The sequence below is a fragment of the Manis javanica genome, chromosome 17 (assembly GCF_040802235.1).
Source record: "Manis javanica isolate MJ-LG chromosome 17, MJ_LKY, whole genome shotgun sequence".
Lineage (NCBI taxonomy): Eukaryota > Metazoa > Chordata > Mammalia > Pholidota > Manidae > Manis > Manis javanica.
This window is the reverse complement of record NC_133172.1, coordinates 20,915,015-20,942,757: the sequence shown is the minus strand read 5'-3', so window position 1 is coordinate 20,942,757 and position 27,743 is coordinate 20,915,015. Positions and strand designations below refer to the sequence as shown.

The 27,743-nt window shown below is 55.0% G+C and overlaps 1 protein-coding gene across 5 annotated transcripts in view; it reads right to left on the bottom strand.

Moving 5' to 3' along the window:
• PEPD (peptidase D) overlaps window positions 1-27,421 on the bottom strand; it is a 119,152-nt gene extending 91,731 nt beyond the window's left edge. For 4 of the 5 annotated variants that reach the window (XM_073225961.1, XM_073225963.1, XM_073225965.1 and 1 more), the window contains exons 1-6: window positions 27,299-27,421; window positions 19,805-19,988; window positions 17,694-17,821; window positions 9,736-9,799; window positions 3,476-3,523; window positions 1,993-2,054 (exon numbers count right to left, since the gene is read on the bottom strand). In XM_073225961.1, coding sequence (XP_073082062.1) covers window positions 1,993-2,054; window positions 3,476-3,523; window positions 9,736-9,799; window positions 17,694-17,821; window positions 19,805-19,988; window positions 27,299-27,315 — 503 coding nt within the window. In that variant the 5' untranslated portion in view covers window positions 27,316-27,421. The remainder of the gene's footprint in view (window positions 1-1,992; window positions 2,055-3,475; window positions 3,524-9,735; window positions 9,800-17,693; window positions 17,822-19,804; window positions 19,989-27,298) is intronic. The other variant, XM_073225966.1, reaches the window with a different exon arrangement.
• Between the last annotated feature and the right edge of the window lie 322 nt (window positions 27,422-27,743).

Genomic DNA, 27,743 nt, shown 5'->3' with positions numbered 1-27,743 from the left:
CTGGGAGGGCCCCACTGTCAGCCTCCATCTGGATGGGACCAGGGATTGGAGAGGGACCAGCCCAGTGCCTGGGAGAGTTTGCAAAGTTAGGCCAGTCCCCAGATCTCCAAAAAAGCCTTCCAGATGCTGACTGGGTGGGGTGGGGGTTTGGCAGAGCACAGGCTCCTCTGGGCTCTTGGGAGGGGCTGCTGGGTCTCAGGGGGCAACAGGGGACAGAGGCTGTATCTGCATACAGGAAGGAGAGGTCAGGTTCATGGCAGGGCTCCTTACCAGCGGGGTGGGGAAGAGGCCTCGGTTTCTAGCGCCCACTGACTATGATGATGTCCCACTTCTCTCCAGAAAACTTTAGGGAGCAACCAGCAGAGCTCCACTCAGAGAGGCCACATCCTGAGCTCCCTCCCAGGAACCACACCCACCACACCCCCTTCCAGGCCTATTCCTGGGGTGCTAAGGAGGCATTCTCCACAGCGGAGACCTCTATGTAGGGCAAATCAAGACCCACAGCTGGGAAGCCCCAGAGCTCCCTGACATCTGGACTCTTGTAAAATCAGCGATCCTGGAGTCCCAACTGCACAGATGGGGAGCCTGAAATCTGAGGGGCAACAGGGCTTGGCAGGGATTTGCTTTGGAAGAGCATTTACTGGGCACCAGTTTCATGCTAGGCTCCGAGGGAGCAGGATCTCATTTCCTGCCCATGGTAAGACCAGACGGTGCCCTGCTACATTTTGGGGAGCTGAGGTTCAGAGGGTAAATTCTGCTAAGGTCAGGGAAGTGGCCAGTGAGGTGGCCACCAGGGCTCCCTCCTCCCAGCTCAGGGGTCCATGGTGTTGGTCGAGGCATGGGGGCACTGGTACCCAACAGTGCTGGGGGACGGGGAGGCTCGGCTCAGGCAAGGCAGTAGCGGCTGGGCCCTGCACCTCCCCCAGCAAGGGCCTCGGGAAAGATGGTGGCTCCACAGCCAGCATTTCAACGAGCTGGGCTAATCACCGGCATGGGGGGCATGGCTGAGCTGGGGAAATTCCCAAGAGGATGCAGAGAGTTGAGCAGTGAAAAGCAGCAATCCCGATACCTGCTCCCCCTGCCCCATCGCTCTTATCACGGGGAGTTATACATATTTACGAGCTCATAATCCTCCCTAATCACCCCTACATCACACATAGGCAGCACAAACTCCCCATGGCTTAGGTTCATACATAATTATAAGACGCTTCCTCTGTCACCGCTTTGGTCCGCGGAAGGACGACAGAGGACGCAGTGGCGCAGAGTGAGCACAGTGGGGGAGGGGGACTGGGATGGAGCGACAGGAGCAAAGTGGGGGGCTGGTCATTCTCTGCAGCCCAAAGGAGCAGGTGTCTCCTCTCAAGGGCTCCTGTGGTGCATCCTGGGCCCAGCTTCACGGGCTCCATAGACCTCCCAGGGCCAGTCACCAGCCAGCCCAGGGACACAGCACAGCTGGCAGGCAGCACTCTCCAGGGACCTCAGTGTGAGGTGACAAGGAAGGTGGGGAGTTGTGGTCCCTGTGCCTCACACCTGCCCTCCTTCCTGAAGGAGGCTGGAAGGGGCGATGGGGACTCAGTCTGGAGCTAAACAAGGGAGTGAGGGCACGTAAGGGGGTCCCTGTCTGGGGCTGGGGCAGCAGGGGACACAGGGAGGGAGGTTAGTGGCTACGACCACAGATAGAGGGCTGATAAAAACAGACCACAGAGCTCAAGCAGGTCTCTACAGGGAAAGTGGCCGCTCACCTGTGCCTGGAGCTCCTGGCACTCACAGGGCCTGCAATTTCTTTATGGGCTCAATAGAGAAGTAAAAGTCAAAAAGTGATTTTAGGCAAATTATTCTTTTAAGCAGTTCCTGGAAATGCCCAGTCTAACTCCTTTTTAGGGTCCTCCTGTTTGTGTATTTTGTGTCTAGTCTGTAAACTGGGCAAGGCCTGCTGGAGAAGATGCGAGCTGGTGGAGGATGGGAGACCGCTCCCAGGGCCCCAGGACTCACTTGCTGATGCCCTCGAAGGAGGCCTCCCTGCAGATACTGCCGCTGTCAGTGTTGACGCCACGCTGGAGAGACAGAGGGAGTGTAAGGGCATAGATTGGTCACACAGGGCCACACAGCCTGTGTGGGAGGCCTGTCTCCACCAGCCAGGCCCAGGACTGGGGAAGAACCTGGCAAACACATCCCTTCCTTTTCAGGTAACTCAAAGTGGGGCCCCAGCAGAAGGACAGGCCCTCCTTTCTCTGCTGCAGCTGGAAAAGCAGAAGAGGCCAAGCCACCACAAACAGCATCCCAGATGCACCAGCCACCCAGCAGAGCCCTTGGCTGACACCAGCTCAGGCCACACAGGCACAGCGGGGGGCTAGGCCAGAGGACGCAGACCGTGAACAAAGCATCCCCCCAACCCTCCGTGGTCTGCCCTCCCAGGCTGGCCCGTCATGCGTGTGCACAAGCTCCCTGCTGACAGTGTGATAAGGGGCACCGCCAAACCCAGCCCTTCCAGAGATGTGGGCAGGACTCAGCTCAGGCAGGACGGGCCTCTCTCTGTGACACCAGGGAGCTGCACTACATGCCTCTCCTTTCCCTGTTTGCAAGGAGACTCCAAGAGAAGTTGGATGAGGGACTCAGAGAAAAATGTGCCATCCCCAGAGAGGCAAGGCCTTTTAAATCAGCACTTCGTCCTCGAGAACAAGTCGATGTCTAATTGTATCCCCCCAAAACAGCACACTGGACCACCTTTGACCACACTCATCTAACATCATCTTCTTTCTCAGCCAACAAAATGGCAGAGTGGAAAAAGAGACCGTGTGAAGTGCTAAAACAAATAACCAAGGAAAACTATTTCTGTAAAAATCAATTAACACAGGAGAGAAGGGTCACTTTGGAGGAAAGAAGGGTTGTACACTCTTCATAGTTGAAACTCCCCAAGTTCAAAGAAATGCAAGAAAGCAGGGTTCTTCTCTGAGCCATTTCATAGTCCAAGCAACCCCAGACCCTGTAAGGCCCAGGGGCCCCTGAGCACCACCACCCAGGCTGCGGCAGGTCCTCGGTCATTCAGTGCACCAGGTTCAAAATCTGATGCCGTGCAGCCCAGCAATCTCATGGGCAGATGCCATGAGTGTTTTATAAAATTCTGTTAACAGTAGAGAAGACACAGGCTGGAAGCAAATTAACAGTCCACATCCACAAATTCCATGAGCTCAGGCTAACATCCTCCAGCCAGGTTTTAATTAGTGGAGTTGGGTGTGGTGTCTTGTTCACAGTGGCCTCATGACAGGACACAGCATGTCCTGGGGAGACTGGAGAACTGAGAACTGGGTCCTGGACATGTCCAGCTGTTCAGACTGAGATGGTATTGCTACTTATCAGGGTGATGTTCCTCTTGGTTCAATCCTCTCCTACAGCCCAACCACTGCAGGGACAAGTGGCTCCCTAAGACCCCTCCCTGCACCCAACACTGCCCAGTCCCTGGACACCAGCCACTTACCAAGGTGAGGAGAACAGAGGGGCTCTGTGATGTCAGGATACTGGCGATCTGAAAGGTCAGAAAGAAAAACCCACTTTAGAGCAACCACAACAATGTCTAATGGAAATGATATGTATTACTTAATGTCAGCGCACATTTAGGAAACAGATCGTTAAAACATATGGCGTGCTGCTGTCTCAATCCTGCAGATGAGGAAACTGAGGCTTACGAAGGATGAGGGACTTCTGAAAGCCACATGGCTATCAAGGGTCAGAGAGGGAATCAAACCTAAACTTGGCAGGAATTTCCACAGGCTGTCCTGCCTCCAGGCCCCACACAGACCCTGGCTCTGAACAGCCAGACCCACCCTCCCTCCAAGGCCAGCTTCTGCCAAGTCCCTCCTGAAAGATCTGTTTCAGCACCTCTTAGGCACTGACGCACCAGCCTGTCTCTAGGGAGGATACCTTCCTCCCTGCCCCCCACTCATCTCCTAGACCACCTGGAGTGAGCCTTCCCCAGTCCAACCCCAACCCCCACTGCACACCCCTGCTCTCCACCCTTCCACCTCAGCCCACTCAGGCTTCACACCCCCTCATGCTGGTAGCTTCCCATCCCAACCCCTCCAATGAGTGTGCCATGCAAGCTCATCTCTCCATGCCTGTGCTCAGGCTCTTACTTCTGCCTGGAATGCCTTCTCCCCACTTAGCCATTACATCAACTTGTACTAGGTTGAGACCCCTCGCCCCACTGGCAGGGTTGCTCACTCCCTCCTCTGCAGCCCCACTGACAGCCATCGTTCCCTCAGCATATACCTATCACACTGCATTAGCCATGACGTCTGTACCTCAAGGGTGCCAACCATCCTGGAGGGAGCACTTTCCTCCTCTCCTGGCCCCCACCCCTCAGTGTGTCTTGCCTCTTGGCTACTGCAGCCCTTTCTGTATTTGAGCCCCACCCACATGACCTCACCCTAAACTCCTGAACACCCAGACACAGGTGAGAGGGAGAAGAATTTTGGTAAGTTTTGGCATATATGTGCTTTTTAATACTGAGAGGCTCCCAGAGAAAACCTGGTATAGACTGAAAACTATGAAAAGATAAAATATACCTACATCCCATCCCCAGAGACTTTTATCTCTGCACATAAAAAGAAAGATTTATAATGATGTTTGGATCATACGAAGTTACACATTTCACTTATTCCCTGCTGTTAAAAATTCTTCAAACACGTGATTTTTACCAGTCCCTACCACTGGGGATGGTAAATGTTCAATGAGCCCTTGATTACAGCTTGTGCCAGTCACTTCAGACATCATCTCACTTAACCACCCATGAAGTTGGTGCTACAAATGTCCAGATTTCACAAATGAGAAAGCTTATGGGTTAGATAATTTGCCCAGGTTCACAGTTTAAAAAGAACAAAGTCCAGCATTGAACCTATGGATGCAGAATTCCCTCTTAACAGACACAGCATAGTTTATTCATTCCTCTATTGGACACTTAAATTATTTCCAATAATTAACTCTTAAAATAATGCCCTGATAAACATCCTTGTATTTAAACCTTTATTTCCTTAACACAAACTCCTTAAAAAAAAAAAGATCAAGTAACAAATTTGACTTAGTGAGACTGCTGGGCAAAAAGACGTATATGTTGTGAAGGTTTCTGATGCTAGCGGCCAGATGACCCTCCACATGTGAACCAGCCACCTCCCCCCAGCAGTGTGCAGGCCCCATCTCTCTGGACCCTCATTTGCTTGGTTACTGCTCTGAGAACGAATGAATCCCCCGGGCCGTGTTACACAAACCAAAGGCTTGGCTGTGTCCCTGCCACTCCCCCAGGCCCTCCTGGAGGCAGGGGAGGCTCATTAAAAGGAACAAGAGCCATACATATCAGACCCTGGGTGTGTTGTTCCATCAACATAAAAGGTCTACATTCATCAGCACAGAACAATTGTGTCAATTACAGCAGCAGAACCAGAGAGGGAGCAGGCACTTGGGGATTGTCTGTGCTGCTGTCCTTGGGAGAGAGGAGCAGGATAACAAACGTGTGGTCTGATGGTTCTCTCAGCAGCGACTCGGGACATGCTGGTTGGGAATAATGAAGGAGAAAGCAGCCCTCTCAGTGCCTGATGCCCAGGCGGATCGAGGCCTGACACAGAGTCGGCTGGGTGTCTGCCAATTCAGGCAGGTCATCTTTTATTGATCACAGCCGCTTGAGTGGGCCCTCGTTACCTCACCCAGCCTGGCAGCCCCATCCACCCTTCCCCACGGAGACTCATGAGCACTATATTCTCATCAGCACACCCTGATTCCACGCCTCAGATGAAGGGGACACAGTGTGCCTATGTGTTGCTGGCTCAAAACACTGCTCCAGCACTCAGGACAGCATTGCTCGGCCAACACAGGGCCTCGTTTCCATAGAGCGGTGGTCACGGGGGACACATCCGCTCTCACAAGCCAGTGCTGCTCAATTCCCCTGCCATGGCCAGCATCAGTTTCCAAGGCCACGCAGCCTCCCTGGCAGGTTGAGGTGGACAGCACACATAGATTCAGCAGAGTCCTGAGGAAAAGGATCCTCCCCTGGGGACAATCAGATTTCCCATGAACACCTCACATGTCCTCATACTCAGGGCCCCAAGCAGGCCTGCAGGCCACTCTTCATGGGTGATGATCCAGAGAAAGGGGCCGGGCAGTCCCTGACCAGAGCTGACAAGAGAGCCTGCGCTGCTCCAGGGAGCTGGGCTTCACCCTGCAGGTGCCAAAGCTTTGAAAAATGAACTGTTTTTCCCAGCAGTCTGCAACAGGGGTGCATATTGGTGCCCAGTACTGCTTTTAAATTTTTTAATTTGTTTCTAAAATTTAAACATTAGTTAAGATCACAAACAATATGGATTTGAAGCTACTCCTAAACACTCAGAATATCTAGCAACTCCAGGCCAGCAGTCCCACACAGAGGCCATCCACTCGGAGGTCCCACCCCAGGCCCCACTGCTCCCTGATGCCTCTCCACACGAAGGCTGAGAGGTGGGCGGCATCCGTCACCAGACTGTCAACAATGATTCGCCTTACATCCATCCTGCCTGCATCTGAGCCCACGACCCTGGCCCTCCTAGCATCTGCCTGGTGCCATAAGGGACAGCAAGTACATGAAATGGCCCTCCACCTTGCCATCGCACATCCTGTTATGAACACCAGCCTTCCCACTGCACCTTAATGGAATTCCTAGAAGCACCATCAAAGCTCCCGAATGCCCCCTCATCAGGGGAACTACCATTTGTTCTACATTCTAGATCATTAAATCAGGATCATCTATGGGGAGAAGGAGAATTAGATAGCCAGGGTCGCCACATCAGTCACCTGCATTTTATACATGATATGAAGTAACCAGCCATGGCCTGAGGTCAGAGGGCATGAGTGTCAGCTGCTTCCCATCTGATCTGTCAGAGAGAGACAAGGCTGCTTGAACTTAGGTGGAACTGAGCACTATAGAACTGAGCTGAGGAGCCCCTCCCTGACACAGGGGCTTCCTGTCACTTTCCACGGTGAAGTAGGCCCTCGGTACCTCTAGTGTCTCCCAGGGCCTCAGTCCAGAAGTCTATATTTGTGTCAGGCTTCATTTTGAGGCACATAAGTCAAAGGCACTTGGGAGCCTGTGTCATCTCCTAGAGCACCCCCTCATTTCTGACAGGGCAAACACAGAGATGGAGGGTCAGGTCTTGGGGGTCCAAAGGTCCTTGGGGGATAGCTCAACCCCATTACTCCTGGGTTGTGGGGCTGTGGACAAGGCCCTTCAGCTCTTGGAGCCTCGGCCTTCTCCTGTAACAGGGTGAGAGCTGGGGCCCACCACGGGACAGAGCAGAAGGACTGGAGGATCCATGTGCGCTGTTGATGTCACCCGAACCCACAGGTGCCACCCTGTCTCACAGTCAGTATGAGCCCTCACTTCTAGTAAGACCCACAGCAGTGACAGTCATGACAAAACTGATAAATGATGGCAGTGCTGACGATGGGGCACTGCTGCCAGCTCCTGAACCTGCAAGAGATTCTGTCCTCTGATGCCACTGATGCCCTCGTTTAAGACTCTGCCTCAGAAACAGACTCAGAATGAGCCAGTCTGTGGAGCGGTAATTCTACACAATCATTACTGGCTTTCCTGTTCTGACACTCAAGACCTCCTCTGTTTTATTGCAGCTGGACGCCAGTTCTCCTTCTCCCCAGAAATCACAACAGAAAGGGAGCTGAGTTTCTCCTAGTCGTAAAAGCAAAGACGTCAGACACAGCTGGGGAGGCTCTGCGCAGGGACATGTGGACTCAGTGGGCTACATCTCCCAAGGCAGGTAAGGACCCCAGGGCTACCCCCTCTGGGTTTTACACTGAGGACACCTGGAGGAGCAAGTCCCAAAGGGCAGTCATGTTAAAATTCAGTTTATGGAGATAGGAGGACTGCAACTGCCACAGGAGAGTTCAGAACAAAATCAGAATGAAAGCGGGGTAGATCCCTCTTTCTCTAGTACTTAGAAATACAAGGTAAGTAGCACATGGACTCTTTAGGAGCATGCAAATAAATGTCCAGACTACTTGAGATCCCATACCCAAAACAATCTAGACAACAGATCCCACATGCATGAAAAGACTCTTTAGATGCTATGAGTCACTCCCAATAACTTGGTACAGAAATCATATGGCATAAAATAGAGATGTACCCAAAGCTTCCCCCTCTCCACAATCCAACAAGGCAGAAGGTACTGCAGAGACAGGCACCACAGCCCTGCAGATGCAAGCACATGCCTTCCCTGAGGCCCTCCCAACAGGCACCACTCTGCCACAGGGACTGTGCCCCCAGTCAGTCACCTCTGCACCAGACTGTGACCCTGGCTGCTGAGTTCACCACTGGGTCTCAATCAGCTTTGATGCCCACGTGTCCCTGGGACTCAGCAGGGAGAGAGTGTGAGAATGATGTTTGGGGGAAAAGAATTGGGCCTTAGTGACAAATACAAGGCAATAAAGGGCAGGGTGCAGACCAGAACACAGCCACTCTCCACCATCTCACAATTGGTCTCCAGAGCCAGGGAGAGGCACTGGTATGGACAAGAGTCAGCAGGGGATGCAGTGGGCTGGCACAAGGCCTTGGATATGGGGAGAATCCAGTCAGTCGGAGAAGTGGACATGGTGTTCCAGGACAGCAGAACCGGGGCAGGACTGTCTACACCATGGTACTGACATTGGCCTGCCTGGGGCCAGGCACGCATGCTTACCGAGGTGAACTGTCTGCCCCGAGTAGGCGGGCTGGGCCCCGACACCAGGCTGAAACACACTGGTTCCTCCCAGCTCAGTGAGTTTGGCCTGGATCCCTGGGAAGCTGCCTCTCACCCAGGGCTGCCATTCCCCAACACAGCCTGTGTCCTGGCCCAGGGGGGCAAGGGAGCAACTTGGCATCCAGCTGGCTGATTCCTCTGCCGATTTTCACCCTGCACCCCCTGCTCTTAGTGTCCACATGGGGAAATGTGGCACAGAGGGCCCCATCCAACTGCTCCTGCCCAGCAGGGCTGGACGAGCAGCAGGCCTCTCAGTGTTTATGTTCTCTACTGACCTGTACAGACACAGGGCTGTGACAGTGCCCACAGACAGAACAGAGGCTTCCCTGTGTGCCCAGTCGGGGGGCCTGACTCCCCATGGGAGGCCACAGGGGCTCAGAGCTGTGCTCTCACCTCTACCCTATCAGCAGTGGGGGTCAGGGGCAGCCCCTTTTGATTGCCTGGATTGGGACAGATTCAAAGCCCCAGAATGACAGTCACATACCCAGGCCACATGACACTTCCGGACAACCATGCTGGGCAGTGGATCAAAGCCAGGGGACCTCTACCTCCATCCCATTGGCCTCTCACAGTCTAGAGCTTTTCTGGCAGCCACACCTACAGATAGTGAGGGCCTGCTGGGCAGAGTCTCCCAACATGTCGAGACCCAGGCTGAGTTTGGGGGGGCACTTAGATCAGACCTTCCCAGAGATATACTTCCCCCATGCAGCTCAGCAGCCGCAACCCAGGGACCACTGAGTCAGGGGCACTGCCCAGGCAAAGGAAGGGCCTCCTCAGGGAGGTGGAAGGTCATGTTTCCTGCCTGCTTTTTCCAAATGGAGACACTGCTGAGGGGGTTGGTGGCTGGGCAGTAGCACCCTGAGACATCCAGCCAGGCTGTGGCAGAGGGAGGTGAGGGAGTTCAGAGCACAGGGGTGACGGGGGCTCTGAGCTGCTCCGAAAGGGGGAATTGGCTGCTGCTGACCTCGTCTGCATACTGGACGTCATCCACAGCATACTTCTCCTTGAAGTGCTCCTTGGAGTGGATCCTCAAAGGGAAGCACAAGGATGACAGGTCAGAGTTTGGCCACAGCTCAGCACAGGCTGCCTTCCCACCCCCAAGCCCAGACCATGAAGCCACCCCTGCCAATGCCTGGCACCGAGTCTGCCCAACACAGACTCAGGGGGCAAAGGGCACCACGGGCCACAGAGTGACTGGTGAACTCCACCTGCCTCCTTCACACTTCCTCAGCCAGCCTCCACTCCTGCAAGGCTGTGGCCCTGGTGGCCTGTGACAAGCAGTCACAGACGAACCTTCTCCCTCCACTGCCAACAAGAGGCCACTGTGCAGCCAAACAGCACACCCCACCCTTTGGGGCATGAAATAAGCTGCTCACAGGTCCCCACAGAGCCTCTTTAAAGGAAAATTTAAAAATTAACATCTTAAGTCAGTATCAGTATTACTCACTGTGATGAGAAACACTCAAGCTTACTCATCATCTCTGAAAAATTGGCCAGTGAAAAGACAGACACAGGGTGGAGGAGGCTGGGCCCACCTGGTGAAGGGCTGCTGGTCACAGCTGCGCTGGCCAGGGTTCTGGGGGACCAGCGAGCCCCCACCCCCGCTCCCTTTCCCCCACCACCTTTTAGTGGAGGAGTCAGTGTCACTGCTGGTGACAGAGCTCACAAAAGGTACATTGCCAAGTGGGGGAGGGTGTCACAAGCCAAGTCTAATGACGCACACACACGCCACCCTGCCCCATCCCATGCCTGGGCACCCCATCAGCCCAGGGGGGACTTACCCCCATCCTGCCTGTGACCACATGGTATTCTAGTCACCAAGTGTTAAGGTGCAAAAGAGGTCTTAGGGGAAAACAGCAGATGGTTTTCAGACTGTCCCTCTGGGCTCTGGAGGGTGAGCGGATGATGTGTGCTCACCAAGGACAGTGTGCCCGGCGGGACGCGAGGGAGAGCACTTCAGGACTCCGAAATGACTCCCTCGAAGAGCAAGCTCCACGTGCCTTTGAGACACCAATGGCCAGCATCACTGCCCAGGGAACAACCCCACTCCCCCTGAGCCCTGCACCACATCCCTCTCTACCCAAACAAGCACCCTGGACGGGACTGCGGCCAGGAAGCGCGGAGCACAGAGCCAGGGGCAGACGGGTGGGCCTTGGCGATCAGCAGCAGGGAGCTCGCAGCTGCACGAGGCACGCTGGTCTGAGGAGGTGATGGCCTCGCTGCCCTGAGCTGCTCAGGGCCCCAGAATCTCTACTTTAGCTCCCTTTTGGCTTCTCTGAAGTGGGTACCAGAGTCAAGCTCCTGCTGTTATTAAATTTGCACAATCCAGTCATGTTAGCTTCCATGTCTGAGACAAGATTAAAAAATTAAATGGCCAAAGCCTGGTGCCTCCATCAGCACCACCTGAAGCAGGTACAGGGCAGGAAATGCTGAGAAGCATCGCACCTGGACTTAAGGCCCTGGCTCCACAGCTTAAAGCAAAAGAGCTCACAGACCTTACCATTAAGCAGTGGCACTGTCGCATGAGCTGACCGTGCAGCTGGGCACAAAAGCACGAGCCAGAAGGGCAAGAGGCAGGGCTGCCAGCATCATCACCACATCCCTCTGACTGCTCCTCTCCACAACCAGTGGTCCCCAGTCAAGTCACCACCTCCATCTGTGACAGGCACCAAAAGCATCCTCTCAAATGATCTGGGAAGTGCCAAGGGCCTGTTTTCTGGGCCCTTCCTGATGCTCCTCACAAAGGGAGAGGGGATCTTGGCCATTAGCTTGGACACTGACCTTTTTACTTCTGCCCCCACCAGAGACCCTAACCCTCCCAGCTCATCTAGGCCGCCTCACCAAGGGACACGCCAGGAAACGTGTCCTCACCCGCCTTTCCCAGGAGTCTTGGTGGCCAGGCCTCAGCAGAGACCTAGGAGACTTGAGATCTGGAAACATCGCCATGTACTCAGCCTGTGGTCAAGATCTTAACAATGTGGAACCAGGGGAGATGGGGGAGAAGAAGGCAAAGGGGAGGTGAACACAAGGCAACTGTGACCTGTGGGTGGCCGCAGGGCTGTGTGCTTGCCTGGGTGCCCTTTGGGACCGGGCACAAGCTGTTCCACTTGCCACAGAAGCCAAGGGGTGGCAAGGACCAGCCAGCCCACAGGAGAGCCTGCTGCTGCTTCTGTGATGCCCAGGAGGACATGAAGGCAGGTGCCAGCCCCACCAAATGCTCTTTGCCTGCTAGGAGGTCAGTTGACAGTCCAGAGCACACAATGGGCCTGAAAGGCCAAAATCGCTCAACTAGCCATAGGCTTGGTTCTCAATGGGAATAACCATTTAACAGATGCAACCTGAAAAGCAGTGAGTGAGCATCTTTTGTGGCACTTTGCATGTCATTCTTTTCTAAAGGGCAGAGAAAATTGAGTTTGAATGGTACTAATTTTTCACATTTTGGGACTAATTATAGTAAAAATTGTTTAAATGTCACCCCTAGGGATAAGTGAGCCAGGCCACCATGTCAGGCCAGCCCCCAGAGGCTCACAGCCGTGCTTTGGTGGGGATGACAGGAGGAGAGGCGTGTCTGCATGGGCTCTGCAGAGCTGGCTGGGGGTCAATGGCCAGCTGCAAACCCACCTAGGGCAAGCACCCTGCCCTATCTGGAGTTTGGGATCCAGCCGGGCAGCTCACGCCAGATCCCATCCCATGGGAAATAGAAACAACTGCATCTGGAGGAGAAGTTGACCCTGCTCTAGGAAGTCCCTTCTGATGGAAGGGACAGCTTTGGCAGGAGAGGAGGGAGCACCCCACTCAGAGTCTGTGTTCTCGAGGCTGCAGCAGCAGCTGGGGACCCGGCCCATGCAGGCTTCTCTACCAGCAGCTGGGCTGGCAGGGTCGAAGGAGGCCTCCTCAGAGCTCAGGGTCAGGGTGGAGGCCGCGAGAGCCAACACCCCAGGCAGGGCCTCCTGTGGGAAAGAGACATCAAGTTAATGTCCACAGTGCACACGCAATGGAGCACTCTCTAAAATGAAATTTCCAAGTGCAGGTCTTGCTGGCTAGCTGACCACCTGCATGTAGTTAATGAATAAATAAAGGACCAAATTACAGCAGTTTCCATCAATTTCCAGCAGCCAGAGTCTGCCTTGAGCTACATACAATGTTGATGCCTTTCATTCTGTTCCCTGCACAGTGCCCGGCACTTGCTCTGGAATGGAAATCTGTAATCATTTCAAGTTTCTATTAGCCTGTGAGGGGAAAGCAGCTTCCCCAAAGCAGTGCAGCACTGACGCTGGGGCCAAGGCCGTGAGTGACGCAGCGCAGCAGCACTTCCTAGAGGCCAGGCAGCAGGACAGCCCGGGGGCTCGGGCAGGGACAATCAGCAGGAGCCCTGTGACAGGCACCTGCCTGAGGACGATGCAGGTGCTCGGGGTTAGGTGTCCCCCAGACCACCTGGTAAGGGCCAAGAAATTCCCTCAGCTCCCCTCAGGAAGGCCTGCACCTGTCATCAGAGAGCGGGAGCCAGGGCAAGGCCACCAGACACGCTAAGGCAGCCGGTCCCTGTGACCCAGGTGTGTATACCGGGTAAAGGGCAGTGGCTGTGAAAATCACACACATTCTACACCCCAGACACACCATATACCCCACATGATACACTCCCCACAGTAAACACATACACACCACACACACAGCACACACCACCCTCCCACATACCTACCCACATACTGCAGATGCATACACCCCACACAGCATACACACACGGGCTCCCATACCAGAAAGAGAGTGCTCAGGGCCTCAGGACCTCAGGACCTCAGCCTGGAGAAAGCCACTCACCCTGCCCTGAGCAGTGCCCTCACTAGGACAGCCCCTCTCCCCACAGTCTGCAGGCCTGGCACGCTGTCTCACGTTCCAAGCCTGAGAGGCAGAACACAGCCAAGCTGCAGTCGTTTCAGGAGCATCCCCCCCTGGGCCCCAAGATGCTCACCCTTTCAGCGCTGAAGTTGCCCAGGATGTTGAATCAGAGGCAGTTCCTGCCTGCTCAGAGGGCCCGAGACACCCTGGCAGCCACAGCTGCTGTCAGCTAAGCCTAATTCTGATGAAAATGATGGGAAACACCCTTACATCAAGAAGGCACCAGACTTTTGCAAGCAAACGCTCCAAATAAAAACAAATTAGAAGCTACCGCACTCCTGTCCCCCAGAAGGCCTGGAGTGAGGAACAGGTCAGGCACCAGGCTGCCCACAGGCCCCTGGGCATCACAGCCCTGGCCACAAGGCAGGCCATTCCTGCAGGAAGCAGCAGATCCGCAGATCAGGGTATGGTTTCCCTGGGCAACTCTGGACTGCGGTATCTGCCAGATGGATTTTCAAAGGCCATCAGAGAGAGGCTCAAAAGAAAACTAGAAGCTGAAGGGCAAATGTTCAGTCTGGTGGGTTTTGATTGTAAAAGCCAGGTAATTCCATCAGCCTCACTCCTGAGCTCTATTGATTATGAGAGCATCTAGAAACAGCCACACACAATCAGATAAGGCCATTCCCCAACTCCAGCCCCGAACAACCAACTCCTTCACCACTCACTGCCTTGTTACAACCACACCTTCTCTCTCAAGGGCTGGGACATGGGGACTAGGAGACAGTCACACCAGAGCAGAGGAAAGGCCTGCCAGGGGCTGCCCGAGAGGGAAACCATGTCTTCAGGAGATTTGGGAGCTGGAACACACCTTGGGACCAACCTGCTCAGTCTGGCCTGCCCAGCATGCACATGGAGGCTTTCCAACAGGGGGACCCACCCTGCAGACCTGCTGGAATCCTCAAACGCCACCCATGCCAGTATGTCCTCATTAAGCAATCAGCTGGCTCAGCAAAGCAGGAACTGACTAAAGGAGAACTTTTAACAGTGTCTGAAAGCCAGCTATGGCCAAAGCACAGAACTTTATTCCCGTATTATTAAAGATTATGCTCCAGAATAGTCGACTACTAATGGCTGTTTCCCAACCAATCAGTTCTGGGTTTTAAACCTTCAAGTTGAATGCCATTTGGTGGCTACGGGGAGACATGGTGAGGTTTACTCAGGTTTCCCCTCTGGACGGTGGATCCCCTGAGGCAGAGACCTGGCCTCCCCTCCTACAGCCCCAGAGGATGTCCATCCTCCAGGCCAGGCTCTCCCTGACTTCTCAGAAGAGTTAGCTCTGTATAAAAAGCAGACAGACAGAAAAGGGGAGATGCACTCGGAGGCCCTCCACATCTACAGACAGAAACTCCAGCTGAGGCCCTCCTCATGGTCCATGGCCACATCCCACGTGGAGCATCTGACTGAGTAGGGCCAAGGGGAGGCCAAAACCATGGGTCCCACCCAGGCACAGGGACTCTGGCTAATTCCTGGGATGTGCCACAGGCTACAGAGCTGTGATCACCTCAGGGTGTAGGAAGGACTTTGGAAGAATCCTTTTACCAAGACCAGATCTAAACTCTCACTAGCAAACTCCTCACCAGGGCTTTAGAACAAACCATCCTGACACATAGGAGAGTGAAAAAAAACTTTATTATGTTCACAGACTCTGGAGGTCACAGCTTGGGACAAAACCCAGAGAGGATGCCTTACATCTGCACCATGAGGTCTGGGGCTTCAACAGGAAGACTGGAGGGCTGGGGCTTGGGGTCCCTGCTCTGGCGGCACTGGCTAACAGTCAGGCCTCTGCTCCTCTACACATGGTCTCTCCTCCTGGGGGAGCATGGGCTTCCTCACAGCATGGCAGCTGGGTTCATGGGCAAAGGTCCCAAGGGAGAACCAGATGGAAGCCATAGTGCCGTTACTGTCTGGCTGCCAAAGTCACATGGAGGCTGTCACATGACCCTCTGATGAAGTCACATGACTCTGGCACACTTACTCATCCAGGCAGTCACCCAGTCCTGATCCTAGTCAAGCAGGAGGGAGGAGATTCCACCCCTCCTTAAGGAATGGCCACGAATATTGCTGTGGCCATTTTGGACATTACAAGCTACATGTCCTTGGCATCTGCACTGCCTTATTTCAGTGTGGCAAGTGTATCTGTTCCCACGGTGACCGTCACTGTGACTACAGCTCCAGCAGTGCCTCGTGAGCAGCAGCATTGCTGTTCCATGATAAGGAAGTGGCCGGCCACTCTGTGGAGAGGCCTCACTGAGTCACCAGGTCAGCTTCCAGCAAGACCAGGCCACAGGTCCTGCAAAGGCCACACAACCTGCATAGGCCATGCCACCAAGCTGAGCCTATTCACTCTGTAAGGCAGGGGAGTCATAAGGATTCAACCAGAATAAAGTAAAGCTCAACAGCTAAGGTCACAACAAGATGTGAAGGCAACAGCAGGGTTAGGTGAGAGCCACCTTCTCATCCTAGCCTGGATCTGCTAATCTATCAGGAAGGGGAACCGCAGGTGAATGGACCAAGGAGAGCCATCTCTGGGCCAAATCTGAAGCCAAGCTCTCTGCAGGTACAAGGCACATGGCAGCAAAGCAGGCAGGGAGGTCCAGGGGGCAGATCAGACATCTCCCTTCTCCCTTCTCCCCTGCCATCCCTCCACATTCCCAACCAAGCCTGGGGCCCAGTGGAGCCCCTGGGGGCTCTCACTGGGCTGGCTCAGCCATGCCCAATGCCCTGCCACCCCCCCTCTGGGCAGAAGGCAGTACACCCTTCTAGCACATGGAGGTCAGAGGGAACCTCCCTGCTCATGACACAGCAGGGCACTGTTTACCCCATCTGCCTCAGGAGCCTCAGAGAGGACCAGAACCTAAGTGGCGGCCCAGAGTCCACCTCAAAGGCCAGCTGGCTCAGGCATGTCCACTCCCTACCACCCCTTCCAGGGCTGCTCAGCCAGGGGTACATGGGCCACTTCTCATCTGTGGCTGAGTCTTCAAAGCAAAGCCAAGGGCCCAGGGTCAGGGATCCTGCAAAGCAGACTCCAAATAGAACTGTTAACAACTCATGAGCTTGAACCCCTCACCCCAAGATGGCAGAAGAGGTACAGGCCAAGTCAACAAAGGAGGCTATGGAGTTTGCACTAAAGGGCTGCTGGGGGAGGACAATGCATGAAACAGAGAAAGCACAAGACTGCTTTGCACAGAGTGGGTCTCTGTAGCAGCCAGGGGCCTTGTCATTCAAACCAGAAACAGACCTGCCAGCCCACCTAGTAATGAGTGTTTGGGGACAGTAGGCAGTGAAGGCTGCAATTTATACATTAAGCCCAGAATAATTGCTCTCCAGGCAGAAATGACACGCTGGAAGGTGGTGAGCATTTAGCGGGATCCTCTGATCACTTCAAGCATGCCCAGTAAATACACCTTCTGCCTCAGCACCTCTGAGCAGGCAGGAAGAGCTCCCAGGAGGGGTGGACATAGGCCCTGGAGCTGGCAGGCACTATGGATGATAGGGGAGGGGCCCCTCAGCAGGGCCCAGGCTTCGGGTCCTACATTTCTCACACAGCTGAACCCTAGAGCCACTACCCTGTCTCACAGGCAAGGCAACGGAGACAGGGCCTACAATATGCAGCCCTGCATAGCTTAGTCTAGAGGCAGGCTAGTGCTGGGCCTCAGAGGAGGGCCCCAGGCTGCCCTCCCTGACTGGAGCCAACAGCCACCATACCCAAAGAGAGGCTACCTCCCATCGAAGCCACGCAAGAGCAACAGTCCACTAGGGCCCAAGCCTCAGGCATTTTAACAAAGCCAGGAATCGAATTTCAAGATTAATAAATAGTACCTGCAAACAAACCTGACCACACTCCGTGGCTACCCCCTTCCTAACCAAGGGTACAGGGCTACGGCCCAGAGCAGGCTGTTAATGGGCCTGACCACTAACCCTCCCTCCTGCTTCTCCTTCCTTCCTCGCCACCCACAGGCCAGCCCAGCACCCGCGGTCACCCCGCCAGTGATGAGCAGGCACAGTCACGAGGCCCAGACTGCTCCTTACTTTCCCATCCAGGTGGCATGGCTGGCAGGAAGCCGAGGCACAAACAGGGTTGACTTCCCAGTGTCAATGTCGATCACACCATAGCAGCCTGGTTCGGTGACACCAAATGCCCAGTGAAAAAAGGACTCCTGTGGTGGGAACAAGGACCCTGGTTACCCGGTCAGCAGGCCTAAACCATGAGGCACAAGGAAAAAGGCAGGGAGTCAGGCCAGGCGCCTTCCTTCCTGCACCCCAGAGACTCAGCGCAGGCCCACTGCTTCTCAGAGATTGACGCCAGCCTCACACAACCCCTTCACCCCAGCCCTCTATCCCCACTCCAGCGGTGGGCTTCCCGCCCGCCCCCGCCTTCCAGGATTTGGCAGCAGAAAGCCTGGGGGCTCCTCTGCCCGCTTGGGCTTTCTCTGATTATCTCAGGTTTCCCGCAGGTGCCCAACCACCTCTCTGGCTATACCGCTTAGGCCCCTGACAGGGCATGCCAATGAGCACCACAGGGCTGACTCAGCCCTGCCTGCACCCCTCTGCTACTCGTACCTCTCTGCCGCCCCCACTGCCTGAAGGCAGGCAGGATGCCACCTTGACTGAGACACACCCAGGCCACACATCTGCACAGAAATCTGCTCCTCCATTAGGACTTCTTACTTCCTTCTGCCACCCCCAGGGCAGTTGATGACTTCAGTGTTTAGCAATAAACACTGAGCTAAAATAACATTATAAAGGTATGAAGTGGAGGAGGATCTCTTCTAAAATTAACTTCGCATAACATCAGTAAGGGAGCCAACAGCTGAATTTAGGAGATCGGTTTTTAAACTGCAGAATATGAAAACCTCAACAGGCATCAAGACTAGTCAGAAAAAAACTTTTAGATCTCCATGTCTCTAGCCCAGGGGATGGCAGGCTTGCAGATGCAAGAACAATGTGGCAAAGGGAAGCCTTGAGGCAGGAGGTGCTTTCAGTGACAAACACTGCCACCACTCTAGGCAGCAGATCTCAGCCAGCCTGTGCCCTGCGGGGTGGACACAGTCCCACTGCGGAGGCCAGACCACCTCCTCACCACACTCCACTCCGCTTCCCATCCCCCTGCCTCCTCCCTGACCTGGATGCTGGCTGGCCATGGCCCCCAGGCTCTGTCTGATCCGAGAGGTTCTGGAGCTCCTGGTGTGTGGGCCCCCAGCTCTGAGCATGAAGGGAGGAAAAGAGCACTAGATCTGGAGTCAGGAGATGGGGTTCTAATTAAACCCAGCTTTACCTCTCACAAGTCATTTCCCCTCTGAGCCTTAGTTTCTGAATCTGTAAAATGGGTGCCATGCTAGGATCCACAGGAGGGCGACCAGCTCAGGGCCTCCTCACCTTACTGGGTGAGGCCCTCTGTCAAGTCCTTGCTGCTGTCCCTGGGAAGTGAGCGATGACAGCAATTCTCAGACAAGTCACACATCCAGGCTTGCTTCCTATGGTACCCACAGGTTCCAGAACCTTGAGGAGTCTCTGGACCACTTCCCAGATGAGGAAACCAAAGCCCAGTGAGGGTCACAGAATCAGCACTGGCCAAGTCAGGAAAAACGCCTGCTTAGACTCCTGTTTCGCACCCTGCTCACATGCCTCTCCCAGACCTCTGCAGCACCCCCGCCTCCTTGCTGCAGGTAGAATCTGGCCCCAGGCACCCAGCCCTCCCCATCTGCACCTCTCTCCGGCCATGGAAAGCTGCCCAGCCCACCCTCTTCTGCCCACTCCTGTAGACACCATCTCCCCATCTAGAACACCCACTCCCAGATCCACCTGTCAGAATTCACCCGGGCCTTCAGGACCTATCAAATACTGCCTCCTCCATGAATCCCTGACTGCTTGCTCCCTCAGGAATATCATCTTTCTGTACTCCGACCTGAGAGAGCTGAGAGTGGCTGGCAACAGCTCTGCTCCCAGCTGCAGCTGGGAGGGCTCTCCACACCCCCTTCCACTCGCCGGGTGTGGGTTCCCTGGGCACCTAGGCCTTGGCCTGACTTCAGAGAGCCTGTTGAGGATCCTCCAGGGAGCAGAAACCTAACGCCCACCAGAACCGATGCTGGAGGGCAGACAGCCCACCGAAGGTGCTCGTGAGAGCTGCCGGGCAGGCTCACCTGGCGGAAGAGGACCCCTGTGTCAGTGCAGTAGCGCTGCGTCTCCTCACCGCCCTGCAGCAGCACGACGGCGTGGGCCTGCACGGCCGGGTTCCTTCGCAGACGCTCACACAGGCGCCGCCTGTTCAGGACAAAGAGTGCCAGCGGCACCTTCAAGGTTTCATTTCCCAGCCAAAATGAAGGTCTGCAGAGACAGGAGTACACATCTCATAAGCTTCTGTCAACACTGCCACACCCGTCCACCGCCGTGATCTGGGGTGACAGGAAGTCTGAATGTGGTAAATGTCCTCTGAAGACTCACTTAAGCCCTCTGTCCCTTGCTCTCCTCAGTCCCCCTGTCAGGCCGGGGCCCACCCCTGCCCTGCACAGTGCCCCACACTCCTGCTTCTGAATCCGCAGTGGGTCCGCAGTCCTCCTCAGCCTCTCAATGCCCAGGCTGCTGGGGGCCACTCTCTGCACTGAAACCCAGCCCAGCCCCTCCAGGCTCCCTTTCTCCTTAGCTCAGCCTCCAACCTGGAGTCCCACAGCTTGCTCTGGGGACCCTGTGGCTCCAGCGCCATCTCCCACCTGGACAACTGCAGGAAACTCCCAGCTGCTCTCTGTTCCAGCTCCCTCCACAGCCTGGACTGCACCCATCCTCAGGGACCTTTATAAATCCAAGTCCAAGCAGGCACACCCCTACTCAAGCCCCCAGGCTTTTCAGTGCACCTGGAACAGTGCTGTAGGGACCCAGGCCTCCCCTTTGCCTTCACTGTCTTTCCAGCTCCTCCCTAAACACAATGTTCCCACTCTGGGCCATCACTGCTGCCGGTTCTCCCTTTATCCTGGCCTCTGCAGGTCCTCTTGCCAGAAGTTTTTCCAATAGCCCCGCCCAAACCTTATCCCTGCTCTCTTCGTTCCTGCCTGGAGCATGCATCACTGTCCAGCATTACGTTTACCTGCCTGTTGTCAACCCAGGTAAAACGTAAGCTCCATGAGGGCAGGGACCTTGCCTCCTTCCCAGTGCAAATGATTGGCTAAATGGAAATGCAGTCCCAGCGAGCAGCCTAGAGGGCTAGGGAACCTGAAGGGCTGGGTCCATGGGGTGCAGGAGTTAGACAAGAGCAGTTGGTGTGGCGGGGAGGGGTCCCTTGCAAGTTCTCTGGCCATGGGGGACAGCAGTTGGGCCCGGGGTTCGAGGAGGGTGGGGAGAGCCCAGAGCTGGAGCTAGAGAGAAGGTTCTGCCTGGGACTGCAGTGAGAGACAGGCAAATGGATGTCCCATCGTGGCCTGGTCATGGGGCCCTCTGAGGCAGGGACACCGTAGCAGGTGACACCTCCTGCATGCCTTGGCTCCAATGCCACCTGCTCAGGACTGGTTTTCCCTAGTTTTCCTCTTTGAACGCAGCTCTCTCCCCAGGTTATTTCCCCACTCAGCACTGGCCTCAGTTTCCTCTGCTTGCACCCTCCAGATCCACCCTCCTGCTCTGCCCAGACCTGGCCTTTGAGGACCTCAGCAGCCAGCTGCAGGTGGATGTGGCCACTTGGAGGCACCCCAGGAGACTACAGTTGGGAGGACAGAGAACTCCTCCCCCAGCTCCCTCCCTGGTAGAACCTGGACCCAGGGCCACAGTCCCCAGGATACCCTTCTCACAGCGCCACCTCACTGGTCAGGAGACCAGCTCCTCTCCTCTCCTCCCCTCCCCTCCCCTCCCATCCCTGCTTCCCTTAACCTGCCCACAGCTCAGTACACAGATGCTGCACTAAACTCTCTTCAGTCACCCCTCTGGGTGAGGCTCCACCAGGTCCCTGGCTGGGCCGACACCTTCACCTCTAACACAAATGCAGTGCGCTTCTGGTGATCACTGGGGTGGCCTGCCCCCACCAACTAAAATAAACCCCATGGAGACACAAATTTGGGTCTGCTCTGGTCCAGCTGCCCTAGTACCCTGCTTCACACACATCAGTTCTCAAGAAATATTTGCTGAGCGAACAACTGTCACAATGTGGGGCCACACACACAGCTGGACAGATCAGAAATTGCCATATCAGCTCCAGTGCAGCAGGAAGCAGAGCCCTCGAGCCCAGCCTGGCCTGGAAGGGTGGAGGGGTCATGCACATCCCACACATGCTGACAGGACCTAGGGCTCCCCACCCCACCCTGGACAGGGGTCCTCACTCACCCCTCCAGGAGGGTGGACACAGGGGAACAAGGGGCCAGGGCTTCCTCGAAGCCAGCTGCTTTCCTGCCATGTTCAACCACAAGGATGAAAGGGCAGAGGTGACAGCTGGCCATACTGTCAGGAACCGAAAGTACAGCTGCCAGCAAACCTTGCAAGGAGACCCCCACAGCCCCCACACTCTTTCCCTTCACTCAGCAAAGCCCAAGGAGGAGGGAGGGCACAGGGAAGAACCTCATTTCTACAGACTCCCCAACAGCACAGAGAGCACATCACTGAGGCCCTGTTGCAGATGGCCTAGGTCAAAGCTGCCCAGATCAGTTGCAACTTAACGGTGTAACTGGCCCAAGATGACCAATCTCAGCCCACAGGGCTGCAGAACCCAGCCCTGCTCACCTCATCTCCCATCACTCCTCCCAGCTCTGCCCTGGCCTAATACACCAGGTGCCAGATGCATCTGGTGTGCCATCACACGCCCACCTGAAAGGCCCCCAGAACCTTCTGAGAAGACGCCCCTCAGGGCACCCAGACTGGAGCCTTCTGGCCCACAGGCCAAGAAGCCCAGGTCAAGGCAGGAAACTTGATAAGGCACACTCTCTTTGAGCTTCAGCAGCTACTGCAAAGAAAATCTACAAATCTACCTAATCCTCCGTGGGGCTTACCCAGAACAGAGGGATACAGCTCAGTCTGAGCTACCAGGCAGGCCAGTGTGCTGTGGTCATCCATTACTGCAGTGCACGCCCAGCCTCAGGGTTTATAGAGACATGCCCTTTGATTTCTCGTGGCATTACCAAACACCCAGAGAGAGTCTTGGGCCCAGAACCAATACAGGTGCCTTCCTCCCGCAAGTTCAGCAAGAGCAGCACTAATGAAACACCTCCAACTGGTTTCTACTGGAGTTTTTAAGAACTGGCACCCAGAATTTAAAAGGCAAAAGCCAGGTCATCCCCCAAATCCCAGCATAAACAAGGTTTGTTTTACTGCAGGCAGCTGTCGGCACAAGGCAAAGCAGAAAGACAGCAGGAGCCGTTGGACAATGGCTCTGGGGCATCCAAAAGACCCTCAGAACAAGCTCTGGCCCCCACAGGCCCACCCACCCACTGCCAACTGCTGGGGCCCAGAAAGTGGCCAGTGACCAGGAAAGAGGCCAGCTCCCAGGCTGGTTGCCCCTGGACCCACTCCTGTCCCCTCCAAATCAGTACTGAGCTACCCCCTCCTTTACTCTGAAGGGCCACCTACAGGGTTCTCACCCAAGGCCCCTGGGCCCTTGGGGATCTGCACACAGAATTTAAGGACTCCATCTACCAGGATGGGAAAAAACTTTATTGTCTCTAACCTCCTGTTCAAATATATGGTTTCTTCCATTATTAAAGGAAGCCAACTAGCCACACAGTCCCAGCAGTGCAAGAATCTGTTACCAACAGGTATTATATTACTGATATCACACTATCTTAAAATACCACTTTTGTTCACCATACTTCAAAATTAAAGTGATTAGACCTGCTGCTTTTATTACTTAATGTGTTAATAAAGAAGCAGATATTACTACACAACAAATTAATTTTGATAACTGTATTTCAATGCAATTGGTTTTCCTTGAAACCCTCTGTGTTTTATTTCATGCATTTAAAATCATGCTGGAAAGGGTGCAAAGGTCTCCCCAGTGTCCACAGAGTCCACAGCACAAAGACAAGATGCGTGCAGTAGAATGCGATGCCACTTCTGGATGGGGCTGTAAACCCGGGGAGGGGAAATCGTGGAGCAAAATGTCTCTAAAACTGAAATCAGTCAAAGTGAGAAAGAAAGTTTAAAACCCATTTACTGCTTACAGACTGCAGTCCGGAGCCATCTCTCTTTTCTGCTTCAGCAGAAGCAAAACCCGCACTCCCCCTAACCTCTCAGGTTCACATAAGCCCTCCATTGCCCAGGTAATTACCCACTGATAGGGAGATGACTTTTCTCACCCTCTGAGGAATGTCTATTGATATGCTGATGTACTAAAGCCAGGCAAGATATTCTGGAAATATTACGATTTTATCCACAGGGGCCACACTGCTAAGCTCCCAGCAAGAGAGGCCAGCCAAGGACCAGTCTGCCTCCTCACTGCCAGCCTCCAACCCAGGCTGGGCACCAAGCTCACTGGTTGACTGCCTGCAAAGCCAGCCTGCTCACCCGGGCTGGAGGGGCCTTGCAGCAGCTGGTGGCCATCCTCCATCCTGCCTCCTTCTCTCCTAAGGAGGGCCAGGAGTAGGGGGGGTGGCAGTGGCTAAGCACCCACAGGAATGGAGAGAGAGGCTGTATGAAGTCAGCACCAGGCCTGGGGAAGGGCCAGGAAGGGCAAAGGGGCACTCAGTGACCAGCCTGCCATCCACAGATCCACCCTTAAACCCAGCCCCTGGGGCCAACCTGACACCTCTTCTCCAGGAATGCAAGGTTCATACTAGGACAGACTTTGATCCCAAACCTGACTCTTCCAGACACTTTCTTTCCAGAAAAACGCTGATACCAGTGTGACCTATGACCCAATAGGTACACACCCAGGGCAGCTCACCTGCTGCTTCTCTCAAGGCAAAGGCTCTCTGGGAGCCACTCTGTTAAAGAATTAAATTTATTTCTCTATCCTACTCAGAATTCTACCCCCCTCCCACCCACAGCTTCTTTCCTTCATCACTGAGAGCTTCCCTGGAGAGTGGGATGGCACGCTGGACTAATTCACAATAAATCCCCTTTTATTCATTAGAGACCATGTCACCCGGCACCATTCACAGGTGGCCACATGGCCTGGGAGATACAAACTGAACTGGTCCCTAGACTCCAACGATGCCAGCAGACGGATGAAGGAAAGCAACCTCCCTCCCAACCACAATGGGCAGGCAGACAGAAGTGGACAGCATCCTGCCAGTGGGGAAGACTGGGACTCTATGGAGTTCTCACTGTTACTGGAGGTCAGGAGAGGGTGAAGGTCAGGAAAGGCACCTAGGAGGAGGAATCATCTAAGCTAGGCCTACAAGTACATGAACAATTATATCAGAGGACAAGGGCACTCCAGGCTGGCAGGTGAGTGGGCAAGTAAAGAGAAAGGAAAAAGCCTTGTTGGGGAGCGGATGCAGGCAGGCCCGGTGGCAGTGGAGAAGCCTCAACTCTGTGGAAAGATCAAGGCAAGGCTCAAGGAGAAGGCTAGGCTTCCGCCCACCAAGTGCCATAGAATGGGGGACTGGGTGAGGTGGAGATGACCTCAGGGAAGACCCTCTGGAGGCTGTGGGACCCTCTGTCTCATGGCACTTGCTGGGAGGGAGACCTACCTTCTCCCAGGGAGACCATGGCCATGACTTGATGGCACAGCACCTCATTATACTTGACACTCTGATCTGTCCTGTGTGACACTGGGCACTGGGCTTTGCTGGAAACACATTCAAAACTTCATCTCCTTAAGGAAGCTGCTATGGCTCACCCTCAAACTCAAACTGTCCAGCAGGGCAGTCCCATACCAGCCTGGAATGGCTCTCACCAAAGAAGCCCTGTCAAGCTCTGGAAGCTCCCTGCACCTGTCAGGTCTCCCTTTCATAGTACAGCTCTTCAAGACATCTGTCACTTTGTTTTACTCCACTGCCTAGCCCACCCCATGGCCCAGAAAACCAGCTTCACTATAAGAGCCCTCCTTCCAGGACTCAGCCACAGGCTCACCCCCATCCAATTACTCGCCTGGCTCATCTGCACCCTCAGAAGAGCAGCAGACCTCAGGCCAGCATGGAGCCCTGAACCCAAATGCAGTCCCTGGAAGTCCCTGTGACATCCTGTCTGGCCCAGATATAGGGGTAACAGACCCACTTCCAGTCACTGGCCTACACTTACTTTGCACTCTGCTCTTTAAGACAGGGTCAAGGCTGGTTTCAAAGATCTGACCCCGTGTTCCTAGACACTCATCTCGGACTTTGCATGCACAGTTCTCTGCCTTGATGAGTGCTCAAGGACTAGCACAATGTCCTTCAGGGAGTGGAGCCCACCAGCACTCAGAACCCATGCCACTCCAAGGCACACACCAAGACCAGAGGCAGACAGGCGATGACAGAGTGGCCCATTAGTACTAAGGGTAGGTCCATCTGCCCCAGTGGCCCATTAGTATTAAGGGTAGGTCCAGTACTATTCCTGGAATAGAGCAGGTGTCCACTAAATGTTTGATTTGTATGTCCCAAGCTCTCCCAACTCTGGGGGCCAACTGAAGGGCTATTTTCTGTTTCCATTCTCCCATATCCCAAAAAGAGAGGTGCATTCAGTTCATCAGGCCCCCCATTCTGATCTCAGTTCCCAGCCCAGCATATAGAGCAGGGCCCCTTCTCTACCACTGCCCGTCTGAGCCACTGGCACCACCAGAACCACATGCCATCCCTATTATTGTGCCCCTCTACCTCATAACTCACACCATTCAGGGGAATGATTTGTCTAAAAAGCAGATTTGATTATATTAAACCTTTGGATGGCTCCTGACCCTCAAGACAAAGTCTGGAGAAGTCATCTGAGGCACCCCCCTGCCGCACATCACCCCTGCACTCCACTCTGCCCTGTCTCCAACACACTCTGAACTCTCAACCTTTGTCTCTCAATCTTTGCTGGGATGTTCCCTCACCTGGGACAATCTCCCCAACACTTTAGTGGGCTCATTTGTCCACACTTCCTTCCATTAGGACCACTCACCCATTCTTTAATGCACACCTACTGTGTGCAAGGCACTGTCCTAGTGAGGCCCAGGAATGAACTAGAGAAAGGCCCTGATCATACATTCTAAACGAAAAGAAACAAGTAAAAATAAGTGTACAGTATAGTTTATCAGTGGTGGTAAGGGCTACAAAAAGTAGGAGAGGTGCTTAGGGAAGGCTTCTCTAAGGCGGTGTGACATTTGGGCCCTGAAGGAAGTGGGGAAGTGCCCCGCCGGGGAGAAGCTTCCAAGCCCATCTCAAACACTGCCCCTCCCGGGAGCGCCTGGGTCCCCGGAGCCCGGGCCACGCCGCCTTCCCATTCTGAGCGTGGTGGCCGAGAAGATGCGCATGGACTCGAGCTCGCCACGTCGGCCGCACAGTGGGGACCCCACAAGGGCACGGGTGGGACCTAAGCGCCAGGGTGGCCGAGGGCCAGTGGACAGCGGAGAGCGGAGCTTTGGGCGCAGCTGGCCGCCCGCGCTAGGACGCCACACCGGCGAGAAGCGCGCTGCCCGCGGTCACACAGCGTGCCCGGCGGAGCCGCGGCCGGGCGGCGGCGGCTGTCACTCGCTGTCCGGCCGGGAGGCCCAGGCCCCATCCCCGCGCCGTAGAGCAATGGCCAAGCACAGGAGCAGCACTCACCCGGTAGCCGCCGCCATGTCCACCCGGCCCCAGCGTCACGTGAAGTGCGGCGTCAGCTGAGCCCGGCAGGCTCTTACTGCTGGGGGCGGGGGCCTGGGCGGGGCCGGGAGTCCCTGCCCCGCCCCCCAGCCGGGGCTCCCAAGGAACGGAGGGGCGGAGTCCAGGTCGGAGAGGACGATCCGTCTAGCCTCCGGCTCCGGCTGCAAGCGTAGGCGCGACCCGGGTGGGGGCAGACCCCTTTCCAGAGGAAGAGGCAGTGTCCCAAGGCAGTGAATACTTTGATTCAGTCCCGGACCTGGCGTCTCAGCTCTCCCGGAGGGCAGCGCACCTTGGGAGAGGGAGCCTCTGACCTAGTCTAGAGGCGGGGCAGAGGTCAGGGCAGCTGCTTAAGAATGGAAAAGGCTTGAACAAAGCCCGGGGCAATCGAAGTAACCGAAAAGTTTAG